General features: G+C 47.7%; 1 protein-coding gene across 2 annotated transcripts; it reads right to left on the reverse strand.

Annotated features, from left to right (window-relative positions):
• Nucleotides 1-3305: 3305 nt before the first annotated feature.
• Nucleotides 3306-5702, reverse strand: LOC115504253 (zymogen granule membrane protein 16). Of its 2 annotated transcripts, none has more exons than XM_030301097.1 (4): nucleotides 5679-5702; nucleotides 4719-4780; nucleotides 4402-4534; nucleotides 3306-3729 (listed from the first exon to the last, which is right to left on the reverse strand). In XM_030301097.1, exons 2-4 carry the CDS (start codon nucleotides 4771-4773, stop codon nucleotides 3414-3416), a joined length of 504 nt encoding a protein of 167 aa, XP_030156957.1. In that variant the 5' UTR covers nucleotides 4774-4780; nucleotides 5679-5702; the 3' UTR covers nucleotides 3306-3413. The 2 variants fall into 2 exon arrangements, with proteins under 2 accessions (XP_030156957.1, XP_030156956.1); XM_030301096.1 differs by lacking the exon at nucleotides 5679-5702 and adding an exon at nucleotides 5561-5619.
• Between the last annotated feature and the right edge of the window lie 6804 nt (nucleotides 5703-12506).

The following is a 12506-nucleotide window of genomic DNA, read 5'->3' on the forward strand; positions in this document are numbered from 1 at the left end:
TAACTGTGACTAGCCTATTTTCTGGCTTTCTGGAGCCAGACATCTTGGAATATTCAAGTCTTGCTGCCTGTATTTCCTCATTTCCCATTCATTCCTTAGCCAACTGCAGCCTGGTTTCAGCTTCCCCCAATCCCCCAAAGCTCTTTCGGGATTATTCATGACCTTCTGATTGCCAAAGGCAAAGAATCTAAAGTCCGTCTTTTTCTTGCTTAGATGGCAGTAACAGCTCCATGAAATTTCTCTCTTGCCCCTGAGTGCGTTCCCTCCCCGGCCCCTCCCGTCTCTTTTCTCTAACCAATTCCTCTTTGGTATTCTCCAATCCTCTGACACCAGCCTTCTTCTCATTTTATATGCCCACAGTTTTCCCACGTGACTTCTTCCACATCCATCACTGGAAGTCCATTGTCTCTGTGCTTGTGACTCCTGAATCTAAGGCTTACCTGAAAGCTGTATCCAAGCCTTTATTGCTAAATAGTCCTCTGTGTAATGTTGGGTCTCCATCAGGATGTGCCACAGATATGTCAAAATGCAACAGGTCCTTGGGGCAGCTGTCTGGCTCAGTCAGTTAAGTGTCTGACTCTTGATTTCGGCTCGGGTCATGATGTCAGGTTTGTGAGATCGAGCCTTGCATAAAGCTCTGCACTAGTGGCACGGACCCTGGTTGGGTCTCTCTCTCTCTCTGTCTCTTGCTTACCCGCTGCTGCACTCTCTTGCTCTCTTTCTCTCTCTTCCTCCCTCTCAAAATAAATAAGTATTATTTAAAAATGCAACAGCTCCAAAAGCTAATTTCTTCTCCTGTAGTCCTCATCTTAGAGAGGATCTCTCTCTTCCCAGTTGCCCATACTAGACATGATAGTTTTCTAGACTCTCCTCTTTCACTCACCCTCATGTGTTCTTTTATCAAGTTTTTCTGAGTCTTCAAATCTCTCAAATCTCTCAAATCCCTCCCTCTCTTTTTTTCATCACATCACTGCCTTTGTTCAAACATCCATCATTTCTGATCTAGACCTAGTCTCTTAACTATTATCTCATCCTGCTTCACCATCAATCCATTTTCCCCACTTATACCAGAAAAGATGATTTTCGTATAAATCTTATCAATCCCCTGGGTGAAATCTTGGTTCAGTGGCTTCTTGTAGCCCATAAAATAAAGTTTCAACAGTTTAGCATGACATGCATGGTCCCTGCCTTTCCATGAGGCTTCGTCTTTACCCAATAGAACTTTGCATTTTAACTGTGCGATTGTGATTTTAATGTGTTCATATTTCTGCATAGGCTGTGGCCTGAGCCCAGTACTGTGCCCCTATCACACACGCACATGCGTACGCTCACACACACACACACACACACACACACACACAGCCCTTCCTTCACCAAGTCTTCCCTTTGACTAGAGGAAAAGAAACAATTCTTCAGTGGTCTTTGTATTCCCAAGCACCTAGCAGAGAGCATTTGATAAACGTATGATTAGCTCAATTTAGTAATTTTAGAACTTTATAAGGAAAGGAAAATTTTCTTTAAATAAAATCTTTTACAAAAGCCTAATATGTCGACTACACAAAAGCCGGGAATCCCATGACATCGTCCTCTTCTGCGGCAGCTGCCTGTCAGGTGCCAGCGACTTCACTGGCCCAGGGTGAGACCCGCTGGTGCAAAGCTGATCCTGAAGTTGACCAGGTATCTGATGTGTCAGATTCAGCCGCACAAGGGAACGAAGTCCTGACACGTGCTACCACGTGGATGATCCTTGAAAATACACTAAATGGGAGAAGCCAGACACAAAAGACCACACTACTGGACGATTCCATCTACATGAAATGCCCAGAACAGGGAAATCCATAGAGACAGAAAGTAGATGGGTGGTTACGAGGGGCTGGGGGAGAGGAATGGGGAGCGACTGCTTAATGGGGATGGGATTTCTTTCTGAGCTGATGACGAAATTCTGGCATTAGTGGTGATGGTTGCACAATCTGTGGATACTAAAAACGACGGAAATGGCACACTTTAAAAGGTCGAATATTGGGGCACCCAGATGGCTCAGTCAGTGAAGTGGCTGACTCTGGATTTCAGCTCAGGTTATGATCTCACGGTTGTGAGATCGAGCCCCGCTTTGGGCTCCGCACTGAGTGTGGAGGCTGCTTGGGATTCTCTCTGTCTCTGTCTCTCTTCTCTCTGCCCCTCCGCCGCTCATGCTCTCTCTCAAATAAACTTAAATAAATAAATAAATAAATAAATGGGTGGATTTTATGTACTTTATATCTCAAAACAAATTAATCTGACATGATACTCCATCCCATGGAATTCTTTGAGAGAAATAAAGGAATTGTTCTAAAAAGTATCTAGGCATGAGTTTGTTTCTGTAATGTTAATATTTCTTCCTCAAATTACATGTAAACAATGTTATCTTTGTCTCATTGGGAAGAGATGTGACTCTGGCATTCCCCATGATGTGAATAAATCTTTGGGGAGCAATGAGTGACTTCCCTCACCCCCAACCACCACCACCAAAAGGCAAAAACAAAACACTGTGGTAATTTTAGGACTGGGCACTAGAGTCCCAAGAATTATTTCCAAAGCAACTTTATATCCTTGCTGAATCTATCCAGCCACTCTGTTGCTTCCCCTGAATGGTAACCAACCCCCGACGTTCATGGAAACCCACCATGGACATCTATCCCTCTTGGAATGTCCATTTTTGAGGATGGTATTGGCAGAGTAGAAGCTGTTGAGGAGGTAGCGGCTTCCTAGGGAAAGAAGCCCAATTCTGAGCGAGCTGAGCTAAGCAGGGAGCATCAGTGCTTATGGGCAAAGGTGGGGAGGAACCAGGCTGGAGTAAGAGACAGATTTCTTGACACAAACGTGGGCCAAGCTTCAGGAGTTGGGTGGATTCTGAGAAAGCACGAAGGAAAATGGCCTAGGCCACCCAGAGACAGCAAGTGGGTTAATGCCAAGAGAGCCAGGTGACAGCCTTTTGGTGGGGAGACACTATCTCAAGGGAGACATGGTCTAGAGAGTTGGACATCTGGGGTTTGGGCAGTAAGCTAGGCCGCACTCTCAGGCTTGGAACCCCAGTTTGGATAAACTAGTGTCAGGAGCTATCCTTGAAAAAAAAGAGTTGGAGCAAGACAGAATCTTTCCTCTTCTCGATAAACTATGAAGAAAAGCCCAAGACATTACACCTCTCTCTCTCCCTCCCACTCTTCACCAGAAAGACGTCCAACAGATAGCCAGAAAGGAGATTCACACATCCACAGCCAGAGTCAGGAGGCGGGTCCCAGCTGCACACACCCACATACACTCCAGCGTCAGCTACGTCCTTTTATTATTATTTTTATTGAACCCTGTAGGTGGGGTGGTGGTAAGGTAGTTCTCACAGCCCCACTGCAGTGCCTGGCCCAGGGCAAGGCTGCGGTTCAGCAACTGCCACAGTCACTGGGATAGACGTCCCAGTGCAGGCCGATGGCATTGATGAGGGCACCAGATCGGCCGCTGATGAAGCGTAGCACGGTGTTGGGGTACAAGGGGACAGCATTGAAACTCGTGCCTGTGTCTTTCCCAAAAGGCAGGTACCGGCCCTTGTCAGTCACGAAGACGAGCTTCCTCAGGTAGTACTTGTACTTGCCAGACACCTGGATCACTGACTCCCCGGGGTGCAGGAAAATCTCCTCCAGGTCTCCCTGGGTGCCACCCACATAGTCGCTCCACACCTTGCCATAGCGCACCTGGAGGCTGGGGGGAGGGAGGTGGTGAGGGAGGGAAGACTGAGCAGGGTGATTGGAATTCAGGACCTCTTGGCCTACAAGCCGAGAGACCTGCAAACTGGTGGCAGAGATGACAGGTCCTCTGCCAGTCCCAAGGTGTGTGAGGGATGAGGGAGCCCTTGAGGTCCTACTGGGAAATTCAACTCCTTTTGCCGACAGGCTCAGAGAGGATAAGTAGCTTGGCTGGAGCCCCCCCGGACAGTGGTAGAGCTTCACTTTGAAATCTAGGTTCCGGCTGTGCCCCCAACCCCTACGTGAAAGAAGCAGATGGGCCTTTCTGGATGGCTTTCATGAGGGAAGAGACTCTGTTGCCCCAGGATCAGAAGGATACATGTTTTGGGAAGAGGTGTCATCCAAGATGGAGGATGCCCAAGGGGATCTACACCTCAGGTGGGGCCAAAGTAGCCAGCTTCCCAGCGCCTCAGCGGCTGTGCTACAGATTTGCCCAAGACGTGCACGCTGGGGGCTGTAGGGCTGTAGCAGCACCGGCCTCAGACCCCAGCCTCCTGATACCTTTCACATCCCAAGTTATGCCTGGGACTTGTTGACTGAAACAGATGTGACCCAAAGTGACTGAGAACTTTCCAGTGTGGTAAGATCGGAGAGGATCCCCAAACCACAGACACACAAAGAATCTTACCCTACGATGTAGTATCTGTTGACCCGGATACGGATGGCAGTGATGGGACCCTCCAGCTGGTAACCAGAATGGGAGAATCGCTCACCTCCACCACCTCCATACTCTCCATTGTAGGAGGAGGACCTAGCCTGAACTGGAGGGGACAGTAGGCGTCAGAAGGAGAGATCTCAAGAGCTCCAGTCCCTCCTCACCACTCCTACACCTCCCACAACTCAACGCCCACCACCCCAAGCCAGCCCCTGTGAGCCTTGGCCACTGGCAGAGCAGGAAGCTGTCTTTCATTGATGCTAATAGTGGTCTCCTGGCCTCTCACTTACTGGCATTGGCCGAGGCTGATGCGCAGACAAGGGCAAGAAGAGTAATGGTCAACATTCTGGGGCTGGAGGGGAAAGAAAGGAGAACGTCAAGGTTCATTCACCCTGTTTCCTTTGGACTTCATTTACCCAGGCTTCCCTGGTTTAGACCTCCAATTGAGACTCGGCCCTCTTTGTCCCTCAACTCAGACCTAACTGACCCAGTCTTGGGCTCAGAAAGGATTGCCCCTAGTCTCTAGTCCTGCTCCTGGCAGGTACGGTGTCCTTAACCCCTCTGTCCTCCCTGGTCTCGAGGAAGCCGGCCCCTTGTTCCATCCTGAGTCAGAAGATCAATCCTAAGCCTCTGTCTGGACCAACCCATGTAAGTCCTGATCCCTCCTGGCACAAAGCAGGAAAAGAGTTTCAAAGAAGTGGAGGCCATCTCCAAACCATAGAGATGGTTGAGTTTACCAAACCAGGATTCTGAGCAAAACCTAACTGCAACCTGCCTGTGATACACGGGCCCGGCTTGGGGTATATCGGGGGCAGAGTTTAAATTCCTAGTTTCAGCCAGGTCTCAAATCAGAAGGAAAGGAGCATTTTAGGGGTTCGTCTTTGTGTCACCCGGGCAGTGAGGGTGATTATAGATGAGACTGCCAATACCAGCATCGGAACAGTTGAGAAACTGCACAACGAGTTTGGACCACAGCTCAAGATATCAGATTCCAGATGCCTGGTCTATTTGTCATAATTCTTTCTCCACTAACACAAATCTGGCTGTATCGATACCCCGAGCATCCCAGGTATCTCCAGTCTTTCCTCTGAGACCCAGATATCTTTGCACCTCCCTCAGATGCCCCAGGTACCTGTCACACAGGTCTCCCCTGCCACTCACTCCAGGCAGTCCAGCTCTGCTTGAATTCCCCCCTAACTCAAATCTAGCCAATCTTTCACCCCTTAGCTCAGGCCTCTGTCACCCCTCACCTGGCAGTTCCAGGTGCAAAATAACCCCTCTGAGACTTCCAGATCTTTTATATCAGGTCCAAGCCCTCCCCCTGCTCTTTATCGTGTGAACTTCACCTCCTGAGCAAACATGATCAGCCTCGTGGGGTCAGTTGTCAGAGTGGTGTCCTCTCTGGGCCAAGGCCCAGGTATCAGGATGGACAGGATAAACTTGAGGAAACAGTCACCAACGGAAGAGCTAGCAGCTTTGGGTGGCCAAAGTAACTAATTTCTTCTGGGTGTAGTCTAAGGTTTTCGCCCCCCTATTTGGGTGTTCTACAGGTGCTCCTACCTGCAATCTGTCATCTTTCAGGAGAAACATTGTCCTCATTGTCCTACATTTGAAATCTAAACTCTCGTGGGAAGGAATGATACACCCTATGCCCTGTACTTAGGAGTGTCTACTATTTTCCAGACAATTTTTTTTCTTCCTCTTTCCTGTTATTTTATATGAAAAAAATCCAAACATAGAGAAAAATTGAAAGAAATGTACAGTGAACACCCATATGCACACCACGTAGATTCTACCATGGTTAATACTTTGCCGTACTTGGCTTTTTTTTCCCCATCTATCCATCCTCAATCTGCCAGACTGTTTACAAAACTTTTCTGAGAAGGGTAATGTGTTGCTGCAGGTGGACAATGAACACCTGTCGATCTCCCTCCTGAGAGACAGGCAGTCAGGCCAATAGGCATGTGGGACGCTGAGGAAGTAACGGTACATGGTTCCTCCCTTGGGGGAAGTTGGGCTCAAGGCCCTCGGGGCTCCTGGGAGCCATGGCTGAATCTTCTGGGGGATAAAGCCCACACGGGGCAACACCTCCTTCCCATAGGTTAGCTTGATGTCATAGATTTCTTCTCTTCTGAGGCTCTTCTCTTCCACCCAAGTCTCTAGGATGGACTCCTGAGTCCTACTTCTTGACTCCTCTAGGATTGGCTCTTTGACCCTCTGAGTCAGCGGGCCCTCCCAAGCAGAGAGATGGGTGGAGCCCAGGGAAGAGCTGGAGTCATTAGCCTTGGTGATTAATGACTAGTAGCTGGACACATAGAGTATCCACCCCTCATAGACCATCTAGGACTGAGGACTCCTCCCAGGAAAGCTAGGGAGCCCCAACCTAAGGAGCCGGAAATAGGACAGGGCTCTTGGCCTGGAGATTCTGGGAGCAAGGAGGGCAGCCAAGGTTGCATTGTTTGATCTCTGCTTCAAGTTCAAAACAAGCATGTCCTGGTGAGATAACTTCCTCATTCAGCTGTTTTGTTTTGTCTCTCTTGTCCTCTCTGGTTTTCTTTCTTTCCTACTTCTCTCTTTCCGTTTGTCTTGATCTTTCCCCATCATCTCCTGCTCTAAGGGTTGTTCTTTGTATTCACTGTCTCCATACCTTTTCCCTTTTGCCTCTTCTCTCTGTCTCTTCTCCTCCCCCAAGCTCTCTCTCTAACTCTCTCCTCTGTCTCCTCTTACTACTGTCTGTCTTTTGTCTTCCTTATGAGGAGTATATCCCACAGGATGGAACCAAACACTGGATATCAAAGATGGCAGCTCAGGGGCGCCCAGATGGCTCAGGTGGTTGAGCATCTAACTTCATCGGCTGAGTTCATGATCTCACCGCTCGTGTGGTCAAGCCCAGCATCGGGCTTTGTGCTGACAGTTCAGAGCCTGGAGCCTGCTTTGGATTCTGTATCTCCCTTTCTGTTTCTCTGCCATCCCCCACTTGTATGCATGCTGTCTCTCTCAAAAATAAATAAGCATTTTTAAAAAACAGAAGTCACTGTTTCTTTGAGTCTATATTTCTGCATTTGGAACATGAGAAGTTAAAGGACTCGAGATCAACCAAAATCCTCAAGGACAGTGCTTTTTATTTATTTTTTTTAAATTTTTTTAATGTTTATTTATTTTTGAGACAGGGAGAGACAGCATGAACGGGGGAGGGTCAGAGAGAGAGGGAGACACAGAATCCGAAACAGGCTCCAGGCTCCGAGCCGTCAGCACAGAGCTCGAACTCACGGACCGTGAGATCATGACCTGAGCCGAAGTCGGATGCCTAACCGACTGAGCCACCCAGGCGCCCCAGGACAGTGCTTTTTAAACTGTAGGTCTTAACTCACTAGTGGACCACAAAATCATTTTAACGGCTCAAGACCAACATATTTTTTAAGTTTATTATTTTTTTTGGTAATCTCTATACCCAACGTGGGGCTCAAACCTATGACCCCTAGAACAGCCAGGTGCCCCAAGACCAACATTTTTTTTTTTAATTTCAAAGAGTGAGTCGGGGAGAGGGGTAGAGGGGAGAGAGAGAGAATCTTAAGCAAGCTCCATGCTTAGCGCAAAGCCAGACTCGGGGCTTAATCCCACGACCCTGAGATCATGACCTGAGCCAAAACCAAATCGGATGCTCAACCAACTGAGCCACCCAGGTGCCCCAAGACCAACACATTTGAAAAGTGAAATAGAGAAAGTAAGAGCATCACATGTAACAAGACTAAATACTATTTCCTAAAATACTGTTTCAGTCAAATACTCTATACTGCATGTACTGGCTCACAATATAAAAGGTTCTTCCCTATTCTGAACTGCTGTTAAAAAAAAAAAATCCTTGAAAAAAAAACCTACCTCTTTCAAAGGGTAAGATTTTTATTTTTTTAATGTTTATTTATTTTTGAAAGAGAGGGAGAGAGAGAGAGAGAGAGAGAGAGAGAGTGTGTGTGTGTGTGTGTGTGTGTATGAGTGGGGGAGGGGCAGAGAGCGAGGGGGACACAGAATCCGAAGCAGGCTCCAGGCTGTGAACAGTCAGCACAGAGCCCAACACGGGGTTCAAACTCACTGACCACCAGGTCATGATCTGAGCCAAAGTCAGACACTTAACCGACTGAGCCACCCAGGAACCCCAGCAAGAGACTTGTCTTAAAGCTTGGTTCGTGCCCTTCCTCCATGATCCTCGAACTTCAGTTTGTTCATCTGCGATAGGAGATAATGAGTCTAACCAATTTGTGTCAAGCCCCTGGCACAGATCTAGCACACATAAGTACTGAGTAAATGTTTATTTTTTTCTCTGTCTTCAATTCTCACAAAATATGGTCTTTCTTTTTCATTTCTTTCAGATAAAGTTGATGAGGGCAGGCCTTGTCTTTCTCATCTGCAGTTAGCTTTATTTTTATGGTTTAGCTTAGTTCAGATCCTGGAGATCTTTGTCAAATGCATCATACAACTTGACACAAGAATTGTTTTAATGTTTATTTCTTTATTTTTGAGAGAGAGAGAGAGAGAACGAGTGGAGGAGGGGCAGAGAGAGAGGGAGACAGAGAATCAGAAGCAGGCTCCGCACTATCAGCACAGAGTCTGATTTGGGCTCGAATTCACAAACTGTGAGATCATGACCTGCGCCAAAGTCAGACACTTAACCGACTGAGCCACCCAGGCGCCCCCTTGCAAAAAGATTTTTTTTAAGTTTATGCTTTTTTTTTTTTTTTTTTTTTTTAGTAATCTCCATACCCATCATGGGGCTTGAACTCCCGACCCTGAGATTAAGAGTCACATGCTTGTCCTACTGAGCCGGCCAAGCACCCCTCAAAGAAAGATATTTGTGTAGGTTGATTTGGACAACTAAAGTTAAAGTCACTTGGAAACCTGTTATATATATATATATGTATATACATATATATATACATATATATATACACATATTGTTGTTTATTTTTAAGACAGACGCGGGGTGGAGTGTTTGAGAGGTGCACAGACGGGGCAGGACTCAGAAGCTGGGTGCCTGGGGCAAGGTATTTCACTTCTCTCTGCTTCTGTTCTCGTCTGAAAACACACACATAAACAAAAAGGCGATAATTTTGCCTACCTCCTCAGGTTGCTGTGGTTATGATATAGTTAATGGAAGTAAAGTTCCACAACACTGCCTGATGCCAAGGAAGTTCTTTGTTTCTCATCGTCTAAGGAGTGGCTCCATCCTGTGGAAATAAGAAAATCATAAAATTTCTAAATACCCCTCATGTTTTTGTGGTAAACCTAAATCACATTTTCCTAGCCTTCCATACATTTGCTAACATCGTGAGGTTTGGTTTTCCGCCCCCGCCCCCCAATTGAATATATTGCAGGCAAACTAAAGGTGTGTGTCCGCCTGAGGCCAGACTTGCTGATTTTAGTACTTCTCAACTCTGGCCTTATCATATCAAGGTTATGAGGATGTCACGTGTCTTCTCTGGTATCATCACCTCATCATGTCTACGCATCTTATAAAAGAGTAAGGGCAAAATGGTCAAGTAACCGGAGAATACGGATACACAGGCCAAGGTAGCTTGAACTGAACATCAAAAGCACCTACTGAGGGCCCTGGGAAAAGGGAAATGAAGTGTCCTGCCCCGGAGGGGCTCACACTCTCCTGAAGGGCAAACCTAATCAAGCTGGTCTTCAGAGTGCAGGGAAGGAGCATAGCTGGGTGCATAGGGATTCAGTCAAACCCAGAGGAGGGGACAAGGATCCTGGCTGTGGCCAGGAAGTGTGGTCACAGATGGCAGAATTGCACAGTGAAAAGAGAGAAGCGGGCTGAGGCCTGGCTTTGCCGCTTTCCCCTGGCAAATTAAAGTCTCTGAATCTCAGTTTCCCCATTGCAAAAGGAAGGATAAGATCCACCTCAAGGGTTGCTTTACAGGATTAAATGAGACATAGCAACGTGCTTAGGGGCGCTTGGCTGGCTCAGTTGGTGAAGCATCTGACTCTTGATCTCTGGGTTTGTCACTTCGAGCCTGATGTTGGGTATAGAGATTACTTAACAAGGAAAGAAAAGAAAAGAGAGAGAAGAGAAGAAAAGAGAAGAGAAGAGGGGTTAGTAAATTGCTAGGCACTGCTCCTTGGCCAGGAGCAGTAGCTTAGGAGGAATAGAGACATTGGAACAAAGTAGGAAGATCAGCACAGAGGACGAAGTAAGTGGGCCACACCATCCTTCACTGAGGGAAGAAAGTACCAGGGCAGACAGGGCCCACAGGACTGGAGGAAGCCAGTGAGAATCCCCAGGCAAGCCATGAACAGAACCAAGAGTGAGCATGGCCAACCCCACTCTCAGAGGCTGAGAATGAACAAGGCAGAGAGCTCCTGCCTGAAGGCCTCAGCTTTCTGCACAAGAGAAAGTGTATCCGCGCTGATGGTTAGAGTCGAGGTTGGGCAAAGCTGGTAGGGAAGGGAGAGAGAGAAAGAGCGTTGCCCAGATCCACATGACAGCATGACTGAGGGACCAGGTGGAGGTGGGGGCACTACACGTGGTCAGTTGTGTGATTTTCTCCAATGTGGCTCACCAACCTGTTAACAGGACAAAAGGAAAGTAGTTGTACTGGTTCCAGGCAGAAGCTTTATGAGGAAGGTGTGTGTGGGGGGGGGGACAAGGCTGGCAAATGCCAGGAAGAGAGTGGTTGGAACAATACAGCACAAAGTCAAGGTTATAGAGGAAGTGGAGTGAGATTGGGGAGGGCTGGTCAGGAGGGGACTCCAGGATGTGGGCTCCAGGAAAAGAAGTACAATGGGATGGACCAGCAGGTGGAGTGGGAGAAGAGGGAGGGAGGCTCAGAGCCCGGGGGAATCTGACGGTTGGTATAGAACAATCTTGAGTGGTAACAAGATTTCAGGTGGGTGAACAGATGTGAAGGGACAGATCCTTTAGGGCCTTTCAAAGATGAGCAACAATGCTAGACCAAGATGGAAGGGGACAGAAGTGCTGAATGCCTACTTTAAGAGGTGCTTTATATAAACTAATATTACCCTCCAACAACCCTTCAAGTTGGGAATTCATGAAAAAATGGAAATCGAATAGATTGCCAAGGGTCTCAACAGCTGTGGAGCCAGGAACCTCAGATTTAATCCCAGGGCTGCCTGGTTCCAAAGCCCGGATTCTTTCCACCTTCCCCGATTTCCCCACACAGGTGGCACTTGGGACCTTTCTAATTCATTCTTATCATTTTTTAAAGTTTATTTATTTAAATCATCTCTAATACCCAACGTGGGGCTTGAACTCACGACCCTGAGATCAAGACTTGCATGTTCCTCTGACTGAGCCAGCCAGGCACCCCCAATCTTATCATTTTTCACAGCTCTCAAGGTTGGAATCTCTGCCTCTTGGGATCCTGAGCAGCCGGTAGGTGCCACCCAGCAGGCCCTGAGCAGTGATAAAAAGCTCCTGAGCTCAGCCCTGTGTTTATCCCCTGTCTGGCAGCAAGATAGCTCCGGGTGAGGGCTGGGACTCTCAGCAGGGTGGACCCCACTGCAGAGGGGGTGAGGGTGAAGGGAAGAACAACCGGAAGTGCCTGGACCTTTCTGTTGAAACTCTGAAGGCGTTTCTTATGACTGACCTGCTCAGTAAGTCATTCATTCAGCAGCAGGAGGTTGGAGACGGTCAGATCTGGGTTCCGATTCAGCTCTGGGACTTGAGTTGTGTGACTTTGGATGACAACAACCAACTTTCTCAGTTGACCCAGATTTAAAGTGTTTTCTGGGATGTGGAACTTCAAGTGCTAAAACCAGGACGGTCCCGGGTGCCTGGCTGGTTCATCAGCAGACCATGTGGCTCTCGATCTTGGGGTCATGAGTTCAAGCCCCACGTGGGGCATAGAGCTTACATTTTAAAATGAATGAATGAATGAATGAATGAAAATAAGGATGGCCCCAGGCACAATGGGAATGGTTGGTCACCCCGGTTGGGCTACTCAATCCTCCTAAGTCTCAGTTTCCAAGTATAAAATGTGGTCATAGGCCGTCTGCTTCTCTGCTCCTCACCACCTGGGGTTGTGCCTTTCAGAGAACACAAGAGCAGAGAACAC

This window comes from Lynx canadensis, chromosome E3 (assembly GCF_007474595.2).
Source record: "Lynx canadensis isolate LIC74 chromosome E3, mLynCan4.pri.v2, whole genome shotgun sequence".
Taxonomy (NCBI): Eukaryota; Metazoa; Chordata; class Mammalia; order Carnivora; family Felidae; genus Lynx; species Lynx canadensis.

Bases quoted from the DNA above. Each gene is read 5' to 3' on its own strand.
- LOC115504253 (XM_030301097.1), bottom strand. From the start codon at position 4,773: ATGTTGACCATTACTCTTCTTGCCCTTGTCTGCGCATCAGCCTCGGCC. The intron at 4,535-4,718 runs GTAAGTGAGAGG...TGTCCCCTCCAG, and splicing joins ATCAGCCTCGGCCAATGCCA to TTCAGGCTAGGTCCTCCTCC. The intron at 3,730-4,401 runs GTAAGATTCTTT...CCCTCCCCCCAG, and splicing joins AACAGATACTACATCGTAGG to CCTCCAGGTGCGCTATGGCA.